A 22,837-nucleotide genomic window follows, 5' to 3' on the forward strand; every position below is an offset into this window, starting at 1 on the left:
AAGGCTTTAAAGATGCTACCGAAGAAGGAAAAGGTTGTTTTTAAACAAAGTTTATCACTACTGTTTGAAGAGTCATCTTCAGCTTTATTAGTGTGAGAATGGAGAAGAAATACTTCCTCAAGTTCAAATGCTGTGTTGGAGGTTCATTGCACTAGAAGATTCACTCCATGATCTTAGGCAAAGAGTAGTTTCTGCTGAATTCCACCTTTCTAGATGCTGTATCTTTGTTCCATAGCATGATTTGAGAGTTCTTGGAAGGACTTAGATCCCTTAGCTTACCAGTGGTTTTCCTTAACTTGGATAGTGATGTTTAATATCTTAGTTCAACAGCTCAAGTGATGACATGGTTTTCTGGACAGAATTATTGCATCACTACATACAAAATAAATTTGCCTCTCTTCACATAGAAGAGAATCTTACATTTCTGTGAATTTGTCACAATTTTCTAACTTTTTCTTAATAAAAGGAACATCTACTTTAACAGGGTTTCAGAAACTGAATGTACTTTCTTTGATTTAGCAAAAGAGTTGCATGGTGAAAGAGCTCTGCAGCCACAGTGGTTATGTTCCTGAATCCAGTTTGCAGAAGTGAGTGTGTTCCTCTCAGGGTTTTATCTCAATTTGTGTAACTGATTGCTAACATTAGGCCCAAGAGTCCACTTACATTTAATAGGAGAGAGAGACTGTTTTTATAAGGTACAGAAGGTCTCTAATGTTATGTCTTTATAGCCTTCATGAAGCTTTCTCATGCATTTTTATTAGTAAGTCTAGCAATGCAAGTTATTTACAAAGCATTTGATTTTCACATCCTATAGTGAAATTTTGGTAATACTTTACATAAAGTGTTTTTCTACAGGTTTTCCTCGTGACCTGTGTTTTAAGTTACTAGATGGTATAAGTTGTTCAGCAGTCTTGCCTTATAGTATGACTAAGGAATCAGCATGAGTTCTTCAGTCATGGTTGGCATCGTTCCCATAAGTATAACACATCTTTGTGATAAATACTGGGAAGACTTGAAATAAGAGTAATTTGTAATTTTCATCCATTTCCAAGTGGTTACCCATATGTGAATTCCATTGTATAGGTATATGTATGCCCGAGGTAGTAATATTTTTATTTCCATTAGTGTTTGACCTGTAGGTGTACCATTTTATGCCTTCTGCTGCAAGCACTCAGAAAATTAAGATTTATCTGTTATTACTGTCCACTGTAAAAAAAAAAAAAAAAAAGCTTTTGAGTCGTGGATTCTCATCTAGTGTGTTTATACTATTTACACAAAGATAATATGTTGAGAATACTACTTTCAGTATCTTCAAGTAATGAATGTGCAGAGATGTTCAGACTTTTACAGTAGGACCTCCTTTAATAATGCTCTCAAAATGTGTGTTCAATTTACCATTTTTGTTTGGGAGGAAGTCCTCAAAGATTAATGCAAATTTTGTGGCCCTTTACACCTGAGTCTCAGGTTATGCCTTTTAAGAGAAACCAATAGGTTCTTAAACTGTCCTGTTTACATCGTCAGGAAGAGATGCAAGTGGTTGTAGGTGTGTGGTTGCTTTTTTTTGTGGTGGTGGGGTTTTTTGGTGGGTTTTGCTTGGGTTTTTAGGTTGAAAACTTCTTTCAAATCAGTAGGTGTTGATGAGATTCCTGCCCCCCCCTCCCCTTTTTCCAGGGGAAGTGGATGAATTCATAGAATATGGTTCCATGAGATGAGGCTCCATTGGAGTTGGCTCTCTGCTGCTGGCAAGGGCAGTTTCTGGTTGTCTCTGTCCTCACCTCTTTACCTTCCTGGTCTCAACCACTTGCTCCTGCCCCTTGTCTCAGTCCTGTCACCTTTCAGATTATTGTGAGCTGTTTTAGCATGCCACGTTGACCAAAACCAAACAAAAATATTTTGTAACATTCTGCAGTCTTGTTGAATTAAGGTGACTCAGAGTTTTGATAAGCTTCAAAGCTATCAGAGAAGGTATTGGCGGTACGACCCAAAAGTGGTGAGGGTAAGGGAGCAGTCAAGAGAAACTGTTATGAGACTGCAGTCTTTGGGAGCAGCAAACTAGCCCAGCTTAACAGTCCAAGGAATCCCACTGACAGTCAGTCTCTTTTTCTGGTTCTTGTCATAAATTCAAGAACTATGGGATCTCTGTTTGGAAGGATCCAAAAGTAGGGCACACTTGAAAGCCTAGTCAGCTTTGTTCTGTACTAGCAGTTGGAGAGCTAGCTGTGCACAAATGTATGAATTATGTGATTTCCCTGAAGAAATTACTGAAACGTTCTGCAGATATTAAGTAGCGTGACTGACACAGTATAAAGAAAGTACAACATTTTGCAAATTCTGAACAGTTGTTTCAGTCTGCAAAATTCTGAGTTCTGACTTTGCTACTTGTCTTCAACTTCTCTGGACTGAGAAACATTCCAGCAGATTTCACGTACGTGAATTCACTTGAGCATAATCCTTTTCTGCGAACTGCAACTGTCATCAAATATTTCTTTGGGGATATATTCGCCGTAGCTATTCATTGCATTTATCCTGGTTGAGGATCTTTCTTCTATAGTAGCAAGGGCATCTGTTGTCCTTGTCTAACGGGACATCTCAGCATAGTAGTAATACTAAAATGTATATTGTAGAAAAAAACCTGACATACACTGCATGGCTGGTATGCCTTGCTTACAGTGTTTTCCAGAAAAAGCAAGTGCAGGTGATGTTAATTAATTAGAAAGAGAGAACTTTAGGGAATTATGCCCATGAAGTGAAAATCTTTCAGAAGGAAACTTCTAAAATTGATGCAGCAGTTTTTTAGTGATTTGCTCAGTGGAACAGTCTACCACAATCTCAAATGAGTTTAAGAATTAAAAACTTGTGACATCAGAGACCTGAGTATCTAAAATAGCTTTTGGTCCACTCCCCCCCCAAATAACTAGAGAAGAGCTCAAATGAAACGTGGTTATTTTGAGTTTGTGGCACATAAGTGACCATGAGTTCTGTGAAGTGCAGAGATCATCTATTGTACAATTTTGTGGTTTATATTCTATATTTCAGATTTTTAATCTTCAGAAGTCTCAACTCATTTTTGTGGTCAGAAAAAAAAAAGTCACGAGATCCTTATCCCCTTCACCCCCCACAGACCTATGAGTCATATAGTGATGGAGCTAATCAGGATAAATCATTAAGGACAATGATTTAAAAAAAAATAAAAATCGCTTTGCTGTCACCCATTCAGATAATACTGCGAAAAAGAGTTTAAAAGGGAACCCAAGGAGGAAGGCCACATAAAAGAGGCTAGCACATCTATCTTTGTTACATAATATTGTGAGACTTTACTTTTTGAACTTGCAAAGCCTGTAACTCAATCATATAAAGTTGAAAGACAGTCTTGGTCCCTATATCTAGCCTCTTTGAAGGCTGTTGAATTAGATAGCTAACATTTCAGCATTTATGGATGAAAGCCTGCGAGGAATGTCTGTCTTTCCCTTTTCTTCAGATGATGTTTCTAAATGTGTTTATCAGATTCACCAGGTATTGCAATATTAAAATGTAAGTAAGGAATTAATTTCTCTTTCCCCAGAATATTGTATATATGGCTTAAGAACAGCTTGCTGTGCAGGACTAAACTAATGTCATTTTGTATGAATTTAAATGTCAGTTGAGAGGGAAATTATGGAACATTGTATCTTCAATTTAATTTGGGATTAGTTAGTGTAGTTTTGGTTCAATCATCTCTCTGAAGTGAAAGTGGCATTTACATATTGGTATTGATGAACACTCACTATTAATACTATGTTTTACAAAGTGAGGCAGTGGCAAGCGTTGACATTAAAAATAACATGCTAAAAAATACAGGGATTAAAATGAGACCAGGGTGCAAGAGCCCAAGCCAAAAAGAATACAATCTGAAGGGGGTGGGGCAATCTTATTAGGGAGCTAAAATAGCAGTGGTATTTTTAATTTCACAGAGAATATGTCCACTGTTTAAAATAAGGACAGGCATGTTTAATTTTAAGATGATGAAATCTGAAGTCTTAACTGTCTGTGAATAGGTGATAAGAAATGACTAGAAATGACTGTTTCCTTATCATGCTTCTGGCTGTCCTGTGAGATCTGTTAACATCCCCTGGAATTCTAGGAATTTCTTTACTCTTCATTTGTTGTGCTTGAAGGTTTCTAAACATTTGGAGTATCTGCTAAATTTACATACTTAATTTTTTCTTTCATTGTTCTATCATCTTTTCATTGCAGCCTGTAGACATCTGTGTTAACCATTCATATCTATGTATAAAATAAATGTTTCTTGTTGAGCAGGGTTTGGTGCTGCAGGCTTGATTAGAGCTGGGTATTCAAATGTATGCATAGTTGTAGCCTATTAGTCTAAGCCATAGTGGGATGCTAGGGTAGTAAATCTATGTGCTGGTTTGGAGTGGTGTGGGTGTCAGACCATTTAATGAGCTATATAGCGTTGGTCGTTTCTGTGAGCTACTTTTTGAAACTGAGCGTGTTTTCTTTTTTTTTCAGGTTTTCATTAACTGGTGGAGAGACTGCCCTCTGCCGTGCTCTTCACCTAAAGTAGAATTCAGGTCTTATCAGCACTAGGAGTTGCTGGTAAGTGTTCAAATGATGTTAAACTGTATCAGAGCTTTATTGATGATACAGGTGGCAAAATATAAACAGAAGTTAAATACTATATTATTGAATTTAAAAATATGCTTAAATGACCTTGGCAAAAGTCTTAAGTTTTTCTATCTAGATGTGATTTTTAGCAATAAGCTTCTTGAAGCCTACTCTGATTTGTTTCTGTTGTCATTCCCTCTCTCTGTAGTCACCCCAGCTGAGACTTTATTCCCCCTCATGTCTATTTTTCATTTGGTCTAAAAAGTAGAAAATAAACGGTGCTGATGTTTAAGTGGTAGTGTGTATTTAAAACAAAGGGAATGATAAGAAATGTGAGAAAGATGTTTATCCTTAGTGTGTTCAACAATTGTTTTTAGTCTCGGTCAACTTTGGAAGCATTTTAATTATTTGTGTAACTGAGGAAAAAGCATTTATACTGCAGCGGAAAGTCAGATTTGTTCTTGCGCAGTGGTTCTCTTTGACCTGTGCTATCACTTTTAACTGATGAAAGGAGCTCGGTATTGAGGTACTAATCAAGGAAGATTGCTGCTAATAGAGCACGCAGCATGTGTTTTTCCACAGAGAGATTGGTAAGAATTTAAGTGAGATTTAAGCGTTCCTTCCTCTTCGCGTGACTGCTGTGTTACTTCTTCTATAAAAATCAGCCTCTTCCGTTTCTTAAAGCTTAGGTCATGCGTATTGTAAGGGGCACTGACTTCTTCAGACCTCAAGGAGCCGAAGTACATGCTGTGGCGTGTGCTACCTATCTCTTCAACGGCTTTCACTCACCTGAGCCGTTGCGGCTGCGTGTTTAACAGCAGGGATGAAGCGCTGCACCTCAGAGGTTTCACGGGGGCCGCTGCTGCGGCTCGCGGCGAGGTTTTACCCACCGGCCGCCCCTGGCGGAGAGGGGCCTCGCCGCCCGCCGCTGCGCCCGAGTAACCGTCTCTGTGTCTGTCCGGCGTGGGACGGGCTGCCGCGGGCTCGGGGCCTGGGGGGGAGCGGGGCGGCCGGGCTGTGAGGTAAGTCCCGCGGCTCCGCGCCCGGGCAAAGCCGTCGCCATGGGAACCGGGAGCGCTGCGGCCCGGCGGCGGGGGAATGCTGAGTCCTGCAAATGGGGGCTGCGGCTGCTGCTCGAGGCGGGGGGGGGGGGGGGGGGGGCTTGCAAACATCGGCTCCCTCGGCCAGAGGAGCCACCGGCTGCCGTTTTGGACGTTTGGCGGTGAAGAGGAGAACTGTGATTAGCGGTAACGACTACATATCGCGCATTTCTGCTTTTCATTTTGAGGCAGCGAGAACCGCTTATCCGAACTCCGTTGCCTGCCGCACACGGTAATTAAATTAGACGTGGCCTCTCTTAGAAACGTGTCTAGTAGTCTGATGTGACTAAAAGTTACAACACTGACCGAAACAAGAATAGAGTGGTGTATTACACTGAATATTTAGATAAAACAGTCTTTGGATGTACCTTAGAAAGCCATTTATGCTTCTGCAGTGAAACAGGTTAAAATCCACTCCCTTGTTTGTCATGTGCGAAATCGTGATATATATTCTGTGTGTGTCGTAATTTCACATAGCGCGTGCGCAGGAGTTGCAAAGATATCTTGCATATCTCTTACTGCGAAGGCACAGTTGCTGAGGAGAGGTCCGAGTGGTGTGGCGGCTGTTTGACATGATGTACTCTCTTACTGGTCCATGTTTTTCATGGAAAACTCTTTGTTCATATCTGTTCTGTAGGTAGTAGCCCTGTATCTTTTGAAGTGGATAGTGTAGACTGGCCAGTTCTTGAGCTGTGACTTTTTTCATTGTTGCCACTGCATCAACAGATAAACAAGCCTAATAAAATTAAATGTGTCTTAGCTAGACCACAGTTCTTAAATGTAATACCAACGTGATTCAAAAATGTGCTCACAATTTCCCATGTTTGTGTGGCGAGCAATGTGTTTATACAATTTATAAAACTGGAATCTAACCTTAGCATCTGAATTTTCAGTGTAATCAGTTTCTCTGTGCTTTAATGTTACAAGGTAGCATTGTTACTGCTCTTGTACAAATGTAACTTAGAAAGCACTAACAATGAAAATTACTTTCCTTTTGAGGGTGTAGCCCTTTTTGCTGTTGATCCACATATCTTGCACATTTAAGTGAGCATGGAATGTTAAAACCTCTTGGCATGTCTGAAAGCCCTTTGAAATACACATGTTGAACTGAGTTACTGTGCTTGACAGGTTTTATAATGAGCTCTAGTCTGAAATTACTAGAAGTAAGAGTCAGCTGGATATTAAAGGAAGAGTTTTGTTCCAATACCAAGACTATGCTAGAGCATCTAATTAGAGGAAATCATGTAAAACATTGTAGATTAAAAAACTGAAACAAACCATACCAGAAGTCGCAGTCTTGAATGTGTTGCAAAGCTAAAGATAATTCTTTTTTTTTCTATTACAGAATTTTTTAAATTAAGAAAAATAATATCAAGTTCTCATAGATTTTGTAACTTTAACTTGCTTTTGAAAAACATCAGGCTGCTCCAGTCTGTACCAGTTATTTCAGTTACAATTAAGTCCCATAGGCGATACCTGTGAAGTATTTTCTCCCATAAACTCCAATCTTTAACTCTTATCAAGTAGTGATTAATTTTATGCTGTGCAAGATGGTTTGTGTTGTGTTTTCCTTTGTGCAATTGGCTTCCAAGTCACTTAATATTGCAGGTTCACTGAAATACTGTTGAAGAAACAAATGATGCTTGGGAGGTGATGCAGGGAAAGCTGGGAATTTTCTTTTTCCTACACTGAGCTTCCATTTGTGGAATTACTGAAGTGTTTTACATTGTAATTTTGCAATTCTTATGACTTAGGTTTTGCTTGCGTAGAAATCTGAAGTACTGAGTAAAAATACCAGAAGACCCACCATTATGTGAGCCATTAATAACACATGGTAGAGATCTCTAGCATAATTTTATGCTCATATTTTCTTAGTAATTCAGATATCAGGAAGCATCTTGTATGTGATTTTAACCTAACTTCTAATCCAACTCAGCAAACTATAATTCCCCTTCCAGTTGTTTTTAATGAATATTTTAATATACAGTGTCTGTCATAGTATATGGCTTTCAGCTGATGGTAAATCCTTTGCACTGTCCCTGATGTTAAATATGTATTTGTGTTCATAATATAATCACAGATGTAGGTTGGGCTTTTATACTCTCAACTGTGCCAAAACTAATGAAATTCAGTTGGAGGTGAGTGCTGAACTCCCTTGCAGTCATTTAGAATTTGCACCTTTAATGAGTTTTAAAAAGAGAACTATCAAGTCTGATCATACTTCTAGCATTGAAAGGATTTTAAACACCACCAAAATGTAACACAAAACCTCAGCCTCCAGAAAATGTCATTTTTGCTCTTTGGAAGTTGTTGAAGCAAAACAGATTTAATTTTACTGTACAGAATTTGGTTGTTAAAGCAATTAGGATTGCTGTGCACACCAGCTACAGTCCTCAGGAAGCAAGTGAAAACTTAAACCACCTTACAGCACTTCTGTTTCTGTCCCTGTCAGTATGTATTTTATTCTAGCATCTGTCTTACATAAATGCAATCATCTTGGTGTGCAGGTTTATTCTTTGACAGAGCTTTTGGGGTATGGACTTTGTTTAGTGTATTCAGGGTAGTTAGAGATGATAGAAGCTTGACATTGTTAGGTGTCAGTATGAAGAATGATGTGTGGCTTGCAAAATAGAGCATTTTTGATAATAAGTATAGTTAGCCAGACAGTATTTGTGGGGTTTTTTTCTTTAATTTTGCTGTTTTGAACTTGCACCAGAAATATGGTTTGTTTGCTGTTCATAATTGCTTCACAGTGAAATTCTTGTGTGATGCCTGATGGTGATCCAAGTGACTGAAATGCTCTTTCTCAATAGTTGTACTTATGTTAGCAGTTTATACAAATGCTTCTCTGTAGGGCAAAAATTTGAACAGTAAAAGTAATCTGCGAAGAAGAAACTTTCACATGTGCTCTCCAGGACCATATTGGTAAGACTTGTGATAAGAAGTTGGACAGAAAACAGCCTTAAATCTGCTTTATTTGAAAAGATCTGTGTGTCCTGTGGAAATGCTAAGGTTCCCCTATTAGATATTGGCAGTTAAAAGGAAGACAGTCAAAGCCACAATTTAACCGTATTAAACTTTGAGCAACCAAACTCTGTGTAACACGAGCAATTTGTACGTATCTAAAGAGTATAGGAACTGCTAATACTGAGTTCTAAAGTGGAAGAGAATTCTGTTAATATTTTACGTATGATGTAGTAGAAATCAGTATTATTGAGTATGCCTGCAAATTTTCTTCCTTGGTATAAGAATTAATGTAACAACATAGTCTCCTCTTTGGCTGAAAAGCTGGTTTGTTGGATGATCCACAACTCGCAGAGAACAGACTTGGTATAACAACCTTTCCTTATTGTTGTTATCTTGGGATTTTTAAAATTGCCAAAGAAACCTTCAGAAAGAAAAGCCAAGAAAACTGTTTCTGAAATTATTCATCATAAGACTTTTGATGCCATGCTTATTGGTTAGAATAAAATTTTCTGTTCCTGGTGCCTGCCTGAAGCTGAATCTTATTTTTAACCTCAGCTACACCACACCTTAATTTGAGGACCGAGTTAACATTTTAGCGGTCTCATATTTTACATTTTAAATTCCTTAGGACCATTGTAGAGAGGGACTTCAGAGCTGATCTGAATTTTTTCCTTATGTTCTTGTTTCATTTGTTGCAATTGGGCAGTAGCATTTTTCCAAAACTGTTGGAGATCAGAATTTGTGGTGTCTGAAGCAGACTTGAGACAGCAGAAAGAACAGTGGGCCTAGATTTGGAAGGGGTCACCTGTTATCAGAAGTTCTTTGATTAAAGGAAGTTGTTGCAGCATTCCAGACTTGCAGCATGCCTGTGCTTTTATGGATTACCAGCTAGTTAGATCTGGGGAGTCGGGTTTTTGTGGAGTTGATTTGATGTTTCAGTAACATCAAATTTTAGGCTGCCTGATAAGTGATATTTTGTATCATCTTTTTTATTATCTGAGTGTGATTACTTTGCCTGTACTGTTTATTGCTTGCTTCAGACACACCTAACTTTCTGGGATATCAAAAATACTTTCTTTTTAAAATTGTCCTAATACTCTCTTAAATTTTGATGCCAGTTTTCTGAATATTGCTGTTAAAGTGTGACTGCAGGAGAACTCTCATTTTCTGTAACTTTCGTTTTTTTAACTGACTTAACTCAGATGTTAAACACTGAAAGTGAGCAGCTATTATCGCAGGCCACTTAAATATCTGGGTTACTCTGTTCCCAGAATTTATATGCCCTTTGCATCTTGCATGGAGCTTATACTGAACGTGTAAGCAATGTTACCAGTGATTGCCTTTTACTTGTATTTACCTTGGACTATATTTTTGTTTCTCTGGTCTTCAGTGCTTATGACTGAACTGAAGAGATTTTAAAACTTCTTATTCTACATACAGATACATGAGTTTTTGTTGTGCCCTTTTTCTGACTTAACCTCAAAAGATGCTCTTTGTCTTGGGTAGCTGGTACTTTTAAATTTGATGGAGGAAATGTAGCTAATCCCACCTTAAATATTTTTCATCAGTTATTAAATATTGGCCATCAACTTCATTTTCTAATGTGTTGATTCTTTAGCAAGTGTGACATTATTTAGCTTACACGTGATTAAGTGATATGATGGTATTTTTAAAGCTGTATTTTACTTGCATATCCTCAGATAGTGGTTTTGACTTCTTTAGTGCTGAGTAAATGGATATTACTCATTCCCTCAAATTGTTTTGACACCTGTTAGTTGTACCGTATGGACTGAGGAATGTGAATTTTCTTTCAGCTTGTCAGAGTTGAAAAAAGATGAATGTAACTTTCAAAACGCTCAGTCTTCAGACAAGCTGTGGCCAGTACTATGTGGATGAAAGAGAATTTGAATTATCTTTTCCCTGCATGCTAAACTGTTATCTGCCTTTCTCTGAATTTCAGAGACTGTTTTTTGATATGGTGCTTTACATAACCCTGTCTGAATGCTAATTCTATGTTACTTTATTCTTTGAAAAGCTGTTTTTTTAAGTTGGGCACTAACAAAGTTTCACAGGTGCCAAATAATTGTGTGGTACTTGCAGTGCTAGCCCCACTACTGTGCAGCTTTTGATGGGCTTTTTTTGTTGCCTGATTTTTGTCTGAATGTGGGAATGTTGAGCATTGAAATCATTTTTACATATCAGTGCAGTGCAGTTAAGTATTTTTTAAAGGCAAAAAAGAATTTTTACTACCATAGAAATGCTTTAATATTTACTTCATGGAAGACCTTAGTAATAGCTGGTAGTAGTGGCTAGACAGGAAGCAAGTAAAGAGAATTGTTTTGGTGTTGCCGTATGTAGCTGTATGCTACTCCTTATGAGAGTGAAAAGCTGTACTTAGAATTGCAAGCTGGCAGAAACTTGTGTAGGAGTTTCTATTGCTGCTCCTCCAAAACACTGCTATTGATATTTAATTTTCAACTTAATTACAACATAAGCATCTTTCCCTTCCTCCTCCAAACACAAACATTTGGTTTAAGAAAGTCTGGGGGTTTGGTTGTTGTTTTTTTTTGTCTTGGTGCTTCCAGTGTATAGTAAAACTTTGAGATATTTTGTAGTATTTCCTTTCAGTAAATTTAAAAAAAATAATAAAAAGGAACTTGAAAAATTAAGTGCATTGGTAATACTGTACACAACTATTCATTTTCTGACCTTTCAGTTGGACATATTGAGCATAACATATCATTGGCTTTGTGATACAGAAAGGCAATGTGGTATAAAACACAATGTTGTATGTATTATATTTAAGAGCCAAGTGGTTATATTTATCAGGACACTTAAGTTCTTTAGCTTGAATCATCAGGAATGAGAAACCAGATTAAGGTGTAAGGAGTATAGTGGAATGTCTCTTCTCGACAGTGGAAATTAATTCTTTTTCTCTGTCAAATCTATACCTCTGTACGCCCACACAAGGACTTTTACTCTCGTATTTAATCCTTTCTGGTTTAATGCATACCTATAGGAAGTATTAAGAGTAGCCGCTAATTAGAACTGTCCAACCCTTATTCTAGGACTTTATGCTTACTTGGAATTGTGTAAGTGCAGCTTCAGACTGCTTTAGATAGTATCTTTTGGAAGAACTCTATGCCAGACCTGTCTTTTCTGAATGTGGGAAGTAGCGTTTACATAAAAATGCCTCAATTTATCAACAATGAATGCAAACATCTTTACGTTTAACTTACTAAACTTCTTGTGAACATGTTTATAACAAGTTATTCACATTTAGTGTTTGTAGGATAACAGACATGGTTTGTGTTGGAATTTTTAAGAATGAAAGGATAAATTAAAATGAGTGGGAACTTTCAGAACACTACTGATTTGCAATTGTGTGTGTTAAGTGCACAATCTCTGCTGTTTTGACTGGGAAATATAAGAGACTAGCATCACTTTGAGCAGTACTCCTTTTCTAACATTGGCACCTGAAGTTTACTAAAGTGTGCGAAACAGATTTGTGAGGGTTCTGTAGTTCTTAGTAGGGGAAGAAGCACCATGTAAATGTGGAGGAGAAGTTCTGTTGTTCTGATGCCTGGGGACCTGGAGAACTGTCTTAGGTATTTCTTACTAGTGCAGTTATTCACTAACTTCTTCTGAATATCTTTCATTAGATTTTCTTCCTGGATGTTTCTTCAACTGTCTTGTGATGGAAGGGAAATATTTTTGAAGTTATAATGGATTTTACGCAACGTCATAACGAAAACTGGCCTAATAGCAGCATTTCTGTTTGAAGAGAATAAGCATAATTACAAATAATCATGACAACTTCTCATATGAATGGACATATCACAGAAGATTCTGACAGTGAAGCAAAAAATGTGGATCTTGCATCTCCTGAGGAACCTCAGAAGCACAGAGAAATGGCTGTTGATTGCCCTGGGGATTTGGGCTCCAGGATGATGCCCATGCGGCGGAGCGCTCAACTTGAGCGAATCCGTCAGCAGCAGGAAGACATAAGGCGGAGACGGGAAGAAGAAGGAAAGAAACAAGAACTGGACCTTACTGCTTCCATGAGGCTAAAGAAACTAGCGCAAATTCCTCCTAAAACTGGAATAGATAATCCAATATTTGACACAGAAGAAGGAATTGTTTTGGAGAGTCCTCATTATGCTGTGAAGACACTAGGTAGGTAAAATACAATGAATGGGCTAATGGAGAAACTATTTAGTTGATATTAATGTTCTTTTATGCTACTGAAATCCTAATTTAGTTAATTCTTCCTATACAGTTTTAAAGTCTTCTGGTCCTTTGGATTTGTGGTGGTTTTGGTTTTTTTTTTATTTATTTAGTCAAGCATCAGGCTATGTGCCCCAGCAAGTGGCTTTTCAAAACTGATCCATTTGGGGAACAGTTAAATGCCCTGTAGATAACTAATGAATTCAGTGGATTCTCCATCTTCTTTAAGGCTGGGGAAAACCATGCAAGTATGTTTGATGAAGCACAGACCAGAATAAGCCATGAATAAATGCTTATTGTCATTTAAAATCAAAACACAAGAGGTTTTTTTAATATTTTAAAAAGAAGCATGCTGGTGGTTTCTTCTTATTCTGGCTATCTCGCATTATCAATTGTCACCTAATATAATTTACATTTGCTCTTAAAGTATTGGCATTGATGGTGAAAATCTGCTTACCTTGGCACTTAGACTTTGACAAAAATGTAATGTTAGTAATTTTTTAAGAAACAGATGCTGAAATTGTTCATTTCATAGCTGTCATTGCTTTAACTATGCTGGTGTAGAAAAAGTTTCTAGCCTTCCTTCCTCAAACATAAGTATCTGTTTATCTAAAATGTGGTGTGTCACTGGAGTGAAAAAGAGGCACTGGGAATTTGTAGGAGTCCAGATTTCTAAATCTATACCTTTTCTGAGATCCAGACTGCTTTAAAAAGGTGCTTTTTTTTTGTGCTGCACTAAAGATTCTTCCTATTTTTTGCTGTTGGCTGGTAGTTGAGAACACAGAGTGAAAAATAGCTGTCAAATTGCTAATTTTTTTTTTTTTGCTTCATCTTCCGTATTCGTGTGCCCGAGCAACACTTCTGCTAAAGACGTGTCTATTCTGTAACCTCTGGTAATCCTTATTGTACAAATCCCTCTTTAGGAAAATTTAAGTTGAAAGGGTCATCAGGAAGTCATCCTGCCAACCTCCTGCTGAAAGCAGGGTCAGTTACAAACAAGGCAGGTGTACCTTGTTTTAGTGCAGGGCTTGTCAGCTTCTATCCAAGAGATATCTTTGTAAGAAGCGGATTCTGTACTTAACTTTATGAAGTGTTAGATATTTGATTATGAAAATCTCTTCTTAGAGGGAACACAAAGCAGAGGATGCAAAGATTGACGTCAAGAGTAGAAGTGACTTCTGTTGGGACTTGCTTAACCACAGGGCTAAAAGCTCTGAAGACTGACTGCAGGAGGAATTGGAAATTGGAACTACAGAAGGGAGGAGAGTGACTTGGAATTAGAAAGCTGAGGCTAGGTCTCATGCCAGAGATGCTGAGAACTTGGAGGGAGGGCTGGGTGGAAACCTATGGGCAAAGAAGTTAGGCATGGAAGCTGGTAGGAAATGAGAAATTAGTAACAAGCATGGGTCTGACAAGCCTGAGAACCAGTAAGGAGGTGAGGTAGACTGAAGTGGTTTGAACAGGAGAGACAATGGTGGAGAAATTAGTGTAATAATGAAAGGCTGTTTTGTAAATTTCTCAGTGTGGGGGTAAAATGGATACAGGCTGTGGGGAAGGCTGAGAGATTGTCAGAGAAAGACAATATTTGTGAAAAGCTGCAAGGAAGAACCTATAAGTTTGGCTCAGCAAGAAGAGGAGGGGGGAAATTGGTGTGAATGGAAGCTAGGATTGTGTGAATACTTGATGTAAGAAGAAAAACACCAAACACTGGAGACAAGAATATAGAGGTTTGTATGTGGAAACAGGTAAATTAGGAAATAGCGATATATGATATCAGATGCATTTTGAAGGAAAATGACTAGATTATTTTGTCCATGAGGACAAACTCCTCTTCACTTTTGCAATTGAAGCTTGGGTCTTGTCATTGTTCTGCTGTCAGCGTACTTCTGGAAAAACACAGTATAGTACATTGTATGATTTAACTAAAGCTATTCCCCTCAGTGTGTGGATACCATGAAAAATCAGAAAACTAACAATGTCTGTCTCTGGTCTGAATTGCAGTAAATAAGGCTTAAAACTATGTGTATAGAGCAGAAGTATTGACTAGCTTACTGAGTGAATATGGTCTGTTCTTTGAGCTGGAAAGGCAAGGAGCTTTAGGAGATGTAATTAGACTAAATCATGATATATCCATAGGTGCACCAGGGAGCTGACTTAAGGCTTCATAGGCATCTGTTTCAATCGGAGAAGTCAGGACGTAATATTGACAGGCATACAAACATACTACTGTTATTTGCTTGCCGGACAGAATTATAGTAACAGTTTGGATCAGGTGGACTTAAGAAGAGAGGATTTATAATAGTTTAGCACTCCTGTTAAGAGTGGTGCTTTCAATTATACTCAACTGTGATGTTGAGTTTTTGCAAACTTAAAAAAAAATGTTCTAAATGAAATGTTGTGATCTCTTAACCTATATAGTCCATAATGAATCTCTGTTCAGTCACTAGTGCTCTCAAAAACTGAGTCATAATTTTAAATTCAATGAAGTGCTTCTGCAGTAACTCAGCCTCTTCCAAAATTTTCCTCCACATAAAGCATGTCCTTTTTCCAGTTTCTGGATTAGTCATTCTAACATCTGACAGTAATGCTGAATTTCAAAAGAAGATTTTTTTTTTTTTTTATTATCCCGAAAGCTGTGTGTTCCTGATTAGTATCAGGGCTAGGGATGTTGCCTTATGAATATATCTATATATATACACACATGCACACTTACAAAAAAAATATGGTTTCATAGAGAGGATTTGAGTCCATTATCATTAATACTTCTGCTTTTTTATTTAATACCTGAATTGGAGAGGCCAGATTTTAAAAAAATTTTTAGTTATTCAACTTTTTGGTCTTCAAGAAAGTTGCTAGCCCATGACTTTGTCCAAAAAATAACTGCTAGTACATGATTTTTTTTTGCAGTTTGTCTGTTTGGTTATACTGAATTTCTGATCTACACTGCTCCTGACTCTTTCTTTCCGTCTTTCCACTTTTGCTGTCCAGGTGAGAGTGCTTAGTCACTTTCACAAAGCTTTGTTAGGAGAACCCCAGATAAACCTGGGCAGGTGCTAGTGAATTATGGAGATGTTAAACTACCCTTATTCAATTTTTTTTAAAATACTGATTTTTAGTTTTGCTTTTTTGTGGATTTTTTGTGTGTGTGTTAATCCATAGAGCCTCTGCTAAATATATGTGTTTTAAATAAGAATATTGACCTGATTATATTTTTAGTTTTGAAAATGTTTTGTAAGTGCCAATGTCTAATTTGGCAGATGTTTGCCAAGCCTTTAATCTTTTCATCTTAAAAAAAAAAAAGAGAGAGAAAAAAAAGTCCAAAAAGCAGACTAGATTAAACAAATTGGATTTTATTTATAAAAATAAAACAGGACACTTAATCAAAACAATTTAAAAGGGCATGTTTGTTATCAAAACAGTGTATGATTTAGACAGCTGTCTTAATGGAAATTACTTTCTGTGCACCTAGAATGTGCATATAAGTATTTAACTAGCTTTTTCACAGCAGTATACTTCTATAAAATGCAGAATTTTTTTTGTTTGCTACAGTTCATTCAGCTAATTTAGAACAAGTAACTGGCATTTCATGTAAGTAAATCTTTTCTGGTTTTTAATTTTATTTTTTTTTTAGGGGACAAGCTGCCTATTTTTGCCTTGGGCAAAACTTATTTATAAATATGTTATAAATATAAATAAGCTCTCAGAAATAGTTTTGGATGAAACAATACTTCTCTCAGCCCTGTGATTCAAGTAATATATGGAGATTAGAGTGCTAGTACCAGCACACAGAATACCCTAGAGATCTATAAAAAAAGCTTGGGAATTAAGATATACATATAAGAAAGCCATTTATCTCTTCTTAAGTTTGCTGTTCGTAACTTTTTGTTTAAGGTGATAAACAGAAACTATTTTCTTTTCTTCTTTTTCTAATCTAACATGTTAAGCTATGACCACGGGTCCTCCCCTGCAGTTGCATACTTTTGCCCTGGCAGTCTTTTGATTAATGTGTATATCGCACAGTGCTCAGTCACATTCCAGCCATTTCATAGCCTAATGGAAAAAAGGCTGCAACACTTCTTGTAAAAGAAGACTTTAAAAAAAGTAGTCGATTGCTAATTGATCTGCGATTAAAAAATGGACTTGCTCTGCAAAAGAACCCTGACTTTTTTCTGTGAGTAAATGCAGATGTTAGTCTTTTACTGAACTTTTTTCCTCAAGACAACCTGAAATGTCTAGAGATGGAGTCTCTTGTTACCTGGCATTTTTTTAATTTTTTTTTAAAGACCAAAACCAAACAAAAAAACCTGCACTGATCTGTGGCTTAGAATCAGAAATAGGAACCTGGAGAGAATTAGGCATGCGTAAAGCCAGATTTGTATGTGGGTTTATGTGTATGGTTGTTTTACTAACAACAATAAATGGATTGTTAGCTTTTGAGGAATATTTTATTTCACTCCTTTCAAGCATTATTTAGAATCATGATGAGGGCGTACTTGTTTGCTGTTTCATGGTGGGGGGGAAATCGTTTGGTATAGGGCTTTTGCATCCAGCACCGATGAAGATTCAGTGTAGAAGGGAATTATACGGGAAGGAGAGTGCAGTGATACTTTGTAGGAAAGGGTGACATGGAACGAACTAGCAAAGTGCTGGAGAGAGAATATGTAGAGGCATCTAGGAACAGGACATCTTCATTATAGGTACAGAATACGATGTCTATCTTCCTATATGTATTTATATCTTATATGGAATATGTATTAGAATTCTGTGTGTGTATGTGTTTGAATGCTTAGATATATAAGGGGGGATAGACAATTAAGAAATAATGAAATAAAATTTATGCATAGGAAGAGTTAGAAGAAGTGAGGTTCTTTTCTAATGCCTCACTGTTTTTTGAATCCAGTAACAGTAACAAATAGCAGAATTTGGGGTTGGTGTGGTTTTTTAACTGAGCAGGTATCAGTAGGAACTTTACAATAACATCTGACTGGTTTATACTACTTCTTTTTTAATGCTTGAAAATAGTGCACTTCCTCATACTTGGGAGAATCAGTTGCTGAGATGCTTTGGTAGTCTGCATACTCCACTACATAAGAATTTTACCAGCTGACATCATCCTGTTTAGCAAATATTCTTGCTTGCAGAATGTTCTTTAGCCTTCTCTCCAAATGGCATTTCTCCTGCGTGATAGGCAGTATATTGTGCATCCAGTTCCCTAGTGAGACGTTGGCTAGGTTAATTAGTGTTGTGAGCTGTACTGGATTTCACCTGTGGAATATCCTGCACAGCCGGTATCCGAGCTGTCCATGCCACTTTTATACTACTACCCTTAGTTTCCTTGGAGGTTACAGGAAGAAGCCCTTGACCCTTGGAGAGTAGGATGTTTTTAGCATGTATAGAATAGGTTTGGAGGGGTTTTTTGGTCTGGTTTTTTTTTTTGTTGTTGTTGTCCTGCAGACCATGAAGTACGAGAGTAGTAGCTCTGGATTGTTTGTTTCCTTTTATTATACAGAAGACTGACTTGCAGACTCTAAATTTAACATATATGTAGGCAAGCTTTGTCTGAAATTAAAACCATTAAACTTGTTTGAAATGTGTATTTTATTAAGCTTTGTGTTTTTCATGTGCCCATTTATCAACCATTTTAATCTTGCACTCAGGAAGTTGGAGTCTAACATTATGTTCACGGTACTGGTGAATTTGAGGTTAAAAAAATAGGTAAAGGAAACTTCTTGGCAGAATGCATCCATGTTAATGATCAGTATCTACTGTGATTTTTTTCATGTAAAAAATGCAACTTAGCTGATGTCTTGATAGCGTTCCTGTTTTAATGTTGTTTAATTAGCTCACAATGAATAAATTAAGGTCACTAAAACTTAAAAATAATTCTCAAAGCTGATATTTTGATACCAGTAAGGAAGATTGACTTCAGTATCAACTGACAGTTTTAAAATTCAGGATTTTTGTTGTTCATTCTTTTTAAAAAAAAAACAAACAACAGGATTCAAAATTCTAGCCTACTTGACTTTATTAAAATAAAAGACAGCTGACAGATTTTTCCAGATAATGTGTGAGAACCCATACATTATTTCAGGCTCAAAACGTCCACTTTTTTTTTGTCTGTTTGAGGATTTCTTATTTGGATTTATATGCATTATAAGTATGATTCATATTCCTTGCTTTAGGTAGTTTCTCAAGTACTTAATATTGAGAAATGACATACTTTGCAGAAATTTGGATTGGTTTAAAAAAATGTAAATTTGTTGACAGTCTTTAAAAAGCACCAGTAAAGCATCAGATTAGTTCTTGAAGCTCAAGAATGTAGTACATGTATAGCATTCTGCAAACATAGAAACTGGTTATTAAAATATGTTAAAACATTTTATGGTCCAAGCAGAACTCATAATCTTGTAGGTAAAAGATGTGGACATTCTTCTGGTGCAGATGACTTTCAGAACTCTGACCATAGATTTTTTTCATCCTTTTTATTTTAATGTGCTAAGACTAGGCATAATTTTATGTTTAGAAATTGTGCAGTTTACTTATCCAACACTCATTCTATAAGTAAGCAATATTTAGTTCAGAGAGCTATATATGCCATATGTGGTAGATATACATGGAAATAGGTATCAAAATAACAGTGAATATTCAGTGCATCAAGATTAGTTTAGCAAAGGAGTTATTTTCATATCGCAGAATAGTTTCTCTTTCACATTTAGCTATACATGAGCTGCAATTACTGGATCTTTTATGTATTGGTGATTTTTTTCAGAGAAGAACTGCTGCAATAGGAATTTAAATTTAATCAGCTTTTTTTATTTCTCCTTTTACTGACTTGGGGTCCTCTATTTTGGATTCAGATACATTCTGCTAATAAAAGTGAGTAATGGATAACTAATAAACTTGCATACATCATTGCTGATTAAAAAGTGGAACAGCAAAAAAAATTTTGGTAAAAACATTAATAATGATAAACATTACTTTATTATGAATCTTGTTAACTCGTACCTTATTTGTATTTTGTTATTTCCTACCTAGAAGTGGAAGAACTCTTAACTTCTCTTAAGCATATCCAGCACATTTTGGTAGACCCTCAGAGCCAAGAGGATATCTCTCTCATTTTACAGCTTGTTCAAAATACTGATTTTCAGAATGCATTTAAGATACACAATGCTGTTACAGTGCACATGAACAAAGCTAGCCCGCCATATCCTCTCATCTCCAATGCACAAGAACTAGCACAAGAGGTATGTACAGTATGCATCTCTGTGATATATATGAAACCTATAATCATAGCTGTTGTTGAAATATGTGCTTGTCAAGCTTGTCTGAGTTATTGAATGTTGAATATGAAAGGGATTATAATAGTCACTGATTGCTGCGTCCGGTTTTTCCAGATTTCCAAACAGTAACCAGAAAAATATTTGGGGGATAAGAACTCCCTTTTTAGCATGGATAGAATGTAACAGAAAAGGTACTATGTTTAAACATAGGAAAAGGGAGCTGTTATGAAAATCTAACTCTTTTACCTTCAATATTCTTTATTCCAAACATTCAGGAATTGAATTACAGTTCTGTTATTGTGACTTTCCTCTGAGTTGAGCCATGGTTCTTAGATTGGGAGGCATCTCTGAAAATACAACCATACTGGAAACAAGCATTCTGCTTTAAAGTGAGCAACAGATCCCTTAATACTTAATTTCAGTGTTTTAATTACTGCTGTGATGGTCAGATTACACTTATTTTTTGTCTGACAGATGACAGCTCTTTTATAAGATCTGATATGTCTTTCAGAAATTATTAAAGTATACTTTTAGAAATTTATTTGAGCAAGATTTTTTAAACTTTGATCTTTTCAGTCAGATCTTAACTGTTTGAAATACTTTTACAGTTTCAGCCAGGTTAACTACTTTATTTGAGGCTTATTCACTTGAATGTAGATGGGCAGTACCTGTATACAGTAAGCATTAGTAGTAATTTACAGAAAACTCATCAGATACAAAGTGCTGTGAACAGAAGGAGTTTTCACATGCGGCTGGATGCAGCTAAGACCCTCTGAGGGATTGCTCAATAACTTTATCTTCATTTTCCATGGCCTGGTGCATGTATATTTCAGTGAAGTGTGGCTACACCTTATATGGATATGTATTTGTTAAGTTTAAACTGGCTAGCTTGAATACCAGTATCAGTCACTGCAAGTGTAGCACTGTAGTGTTCAGCAAAGCTGGATCCAGAGGATGGGTAAATGCTCTAGCATTTAGCACCCAGTGAACCAAACTTACCTGTTCAAAACTGGCTCAGCTACACCAGTGGGAGTACCTGAGCCAGTATATAGCCATTCTCCAGTCGCTCAAAGGCATATCACTCCAATTTCAGTATGGCAGCAAGTTGATATTTTTTTTCCAGTATCTGGTTTTCTTTCTGCCTGAAGCAATTCTTCTCAACAGTTCTTTCCACTCTCCTTCCTTTTTCTAGACTTAAGCCTTGTAAGTCAAGGAAAACAGCATTGTAGCAAGCTTGAAGTTCTTTTGCAGAAGAAATTACTGATTCTTGAGGGACATCATTTAAATGTTATCTAAAGCTGCAGTGTGCTGATTAAATTGCAGCTCAGGATTTTCCTGTTTACGCTTGTCAGTAAGACTGTGTCAAAACCAGGTGGGAGCATTTTACATATGAGCTTCCCTCTGGCTTATTCATCAGCCTGTAGGCTGCTGTAGGATCCTCACTAGGCTTCTTCGATGTCTGCAAGCCTGAAGGAACCTTTTCAATTAACTTCTGTTTGTAAACTACTTCCCCAAACACCCGCTTTGCACAGGCTTAGTTAGGGGTTTCATTCAGATACAAGCCCCAGAGTTTTTGAATCTTCATTTATACTACAGGATGTTACAGATTTATCTCTCAAGAAAGCTGGTTTTTCCCCTTCATGGATTTGATGTCTTTTTATTTGCTGCTTAATAGAAGTTTCCAAGAAGAAAATATGCCTAAGAAAAATCTAAGTCTGTTTTCAAAATTTCATATTCCTCCCCACCTTCCCTACTCCTCATCTTCCCAACACATTCCTGTCTTTTTTCAGGTGATTTGGTAAATCCAGAAATCAGAACGTGGTGCAAAGCCAGTTTTGTGTCCCTTAGCAATCCATGAAGAAGGTTAAGCATAAAGAAAATATTTCTTTAATCTCAAATTTTTAAACCAATGGAATTTTGTCATCGCTCTATTATGTAACTATTACATAAAAGGCAAACATATTCTTGCACTTGTTTTGATTCTTCATCTCCCATCCCTGTCTTGTCCAGCCTTAAAATTCCTGAAAAGTCATTATATTGCATATGTCTGTTCCCATTTTCAGATGTAATCTAGTTTGTCAGTGATTCAGCTTCTGATGTATTTAAGTGACTTGTATTTTGCAATATGTTAAATAGCATCCTGAAATGATCGACCCAGAAATTCGGGACAAATTTCTGTGACTGACAGAAGTGTCCCGAGAGGAACACCTTGAGGCCTCCGTTCACATCATTCCATATGTCCTAGTCTTGCCTGAATAGAAGATCTTATGCTCATTTTAGCAGTGTGGGAGGAAATTATTTCTACTTTATTGGTTTTGGGTTTTTTTTAACCCTGACAAAGTGTCTATCTTGCCTGCCCAGGATTTTTCTTGTACTGTCATTTTTGGTTGTGCCTTTTGCTTTTTCCATCCCTAAATGTAGGCATGGGAAGCTGCCCCAGAAAGCAGTTTGTTTACTTAGTTCAGGGTGTTTTTGAAAAGACACTTGCAAAAGCCTGGATTTAAGATACTGATAATATCTTGAGGATAAAAGCCACAAGACATTACAAGAAAAGAATAGCAGATACATGCATAACATTAACTTTTAAATGGTAGGTAATGCTAATGTGCATATTTTAGCGCACAATTTATCAGTGGCAGTGTACAACTCAGTTTTGGAGTG

General features: G+C 36.9%; 1 protein-coding gene across 1 annotated transcript in view; it reads left to right on the forward strand.

The window, feature by feature from the left end:
• The window catches only part of PALS1 (protein associated with LIN7 1, MAGUK p55 family member), a 60,848-nt gene that overhangs the window by 17,928 nt on the left and 20,083 nt on the right, over positions 1–22,837 (forward strand). Inside the window, exons 2-4 of the mRNA XM_075030435.1 lie at positions 4,507–4,593; positions 12,332–12,841; positions 19,928–20,140. Coding sequence (XP_074886536.1) covers positions 12,479–12,841; positions 19,928–20,140 — 576 coding nt within the window. The 5' untranslated portion in view covers positions 4,507–4,593; positions 12,332–12,478. The remainder of the gene's footprint in view (positions 1–4,506; positions 4,594–12,331; positions 12,842–19,927; positions 20,141–22,837) is intronic.

The sequence above is a fragment of the Buteo buteo genome, chromosome 6, assembly GCF_964188355.1.
Source record: "Buteo buteo chromosome 6, bButBut1.hap1.1, whole genome shotgun sequence".
Classification (NCBI taxonomy): domain Eukaryota; kingdom Metazoa; phylum Chordata; class Aves; order Accipitriformes; family Accipitridae; genus Buteo; species Buteo buteo.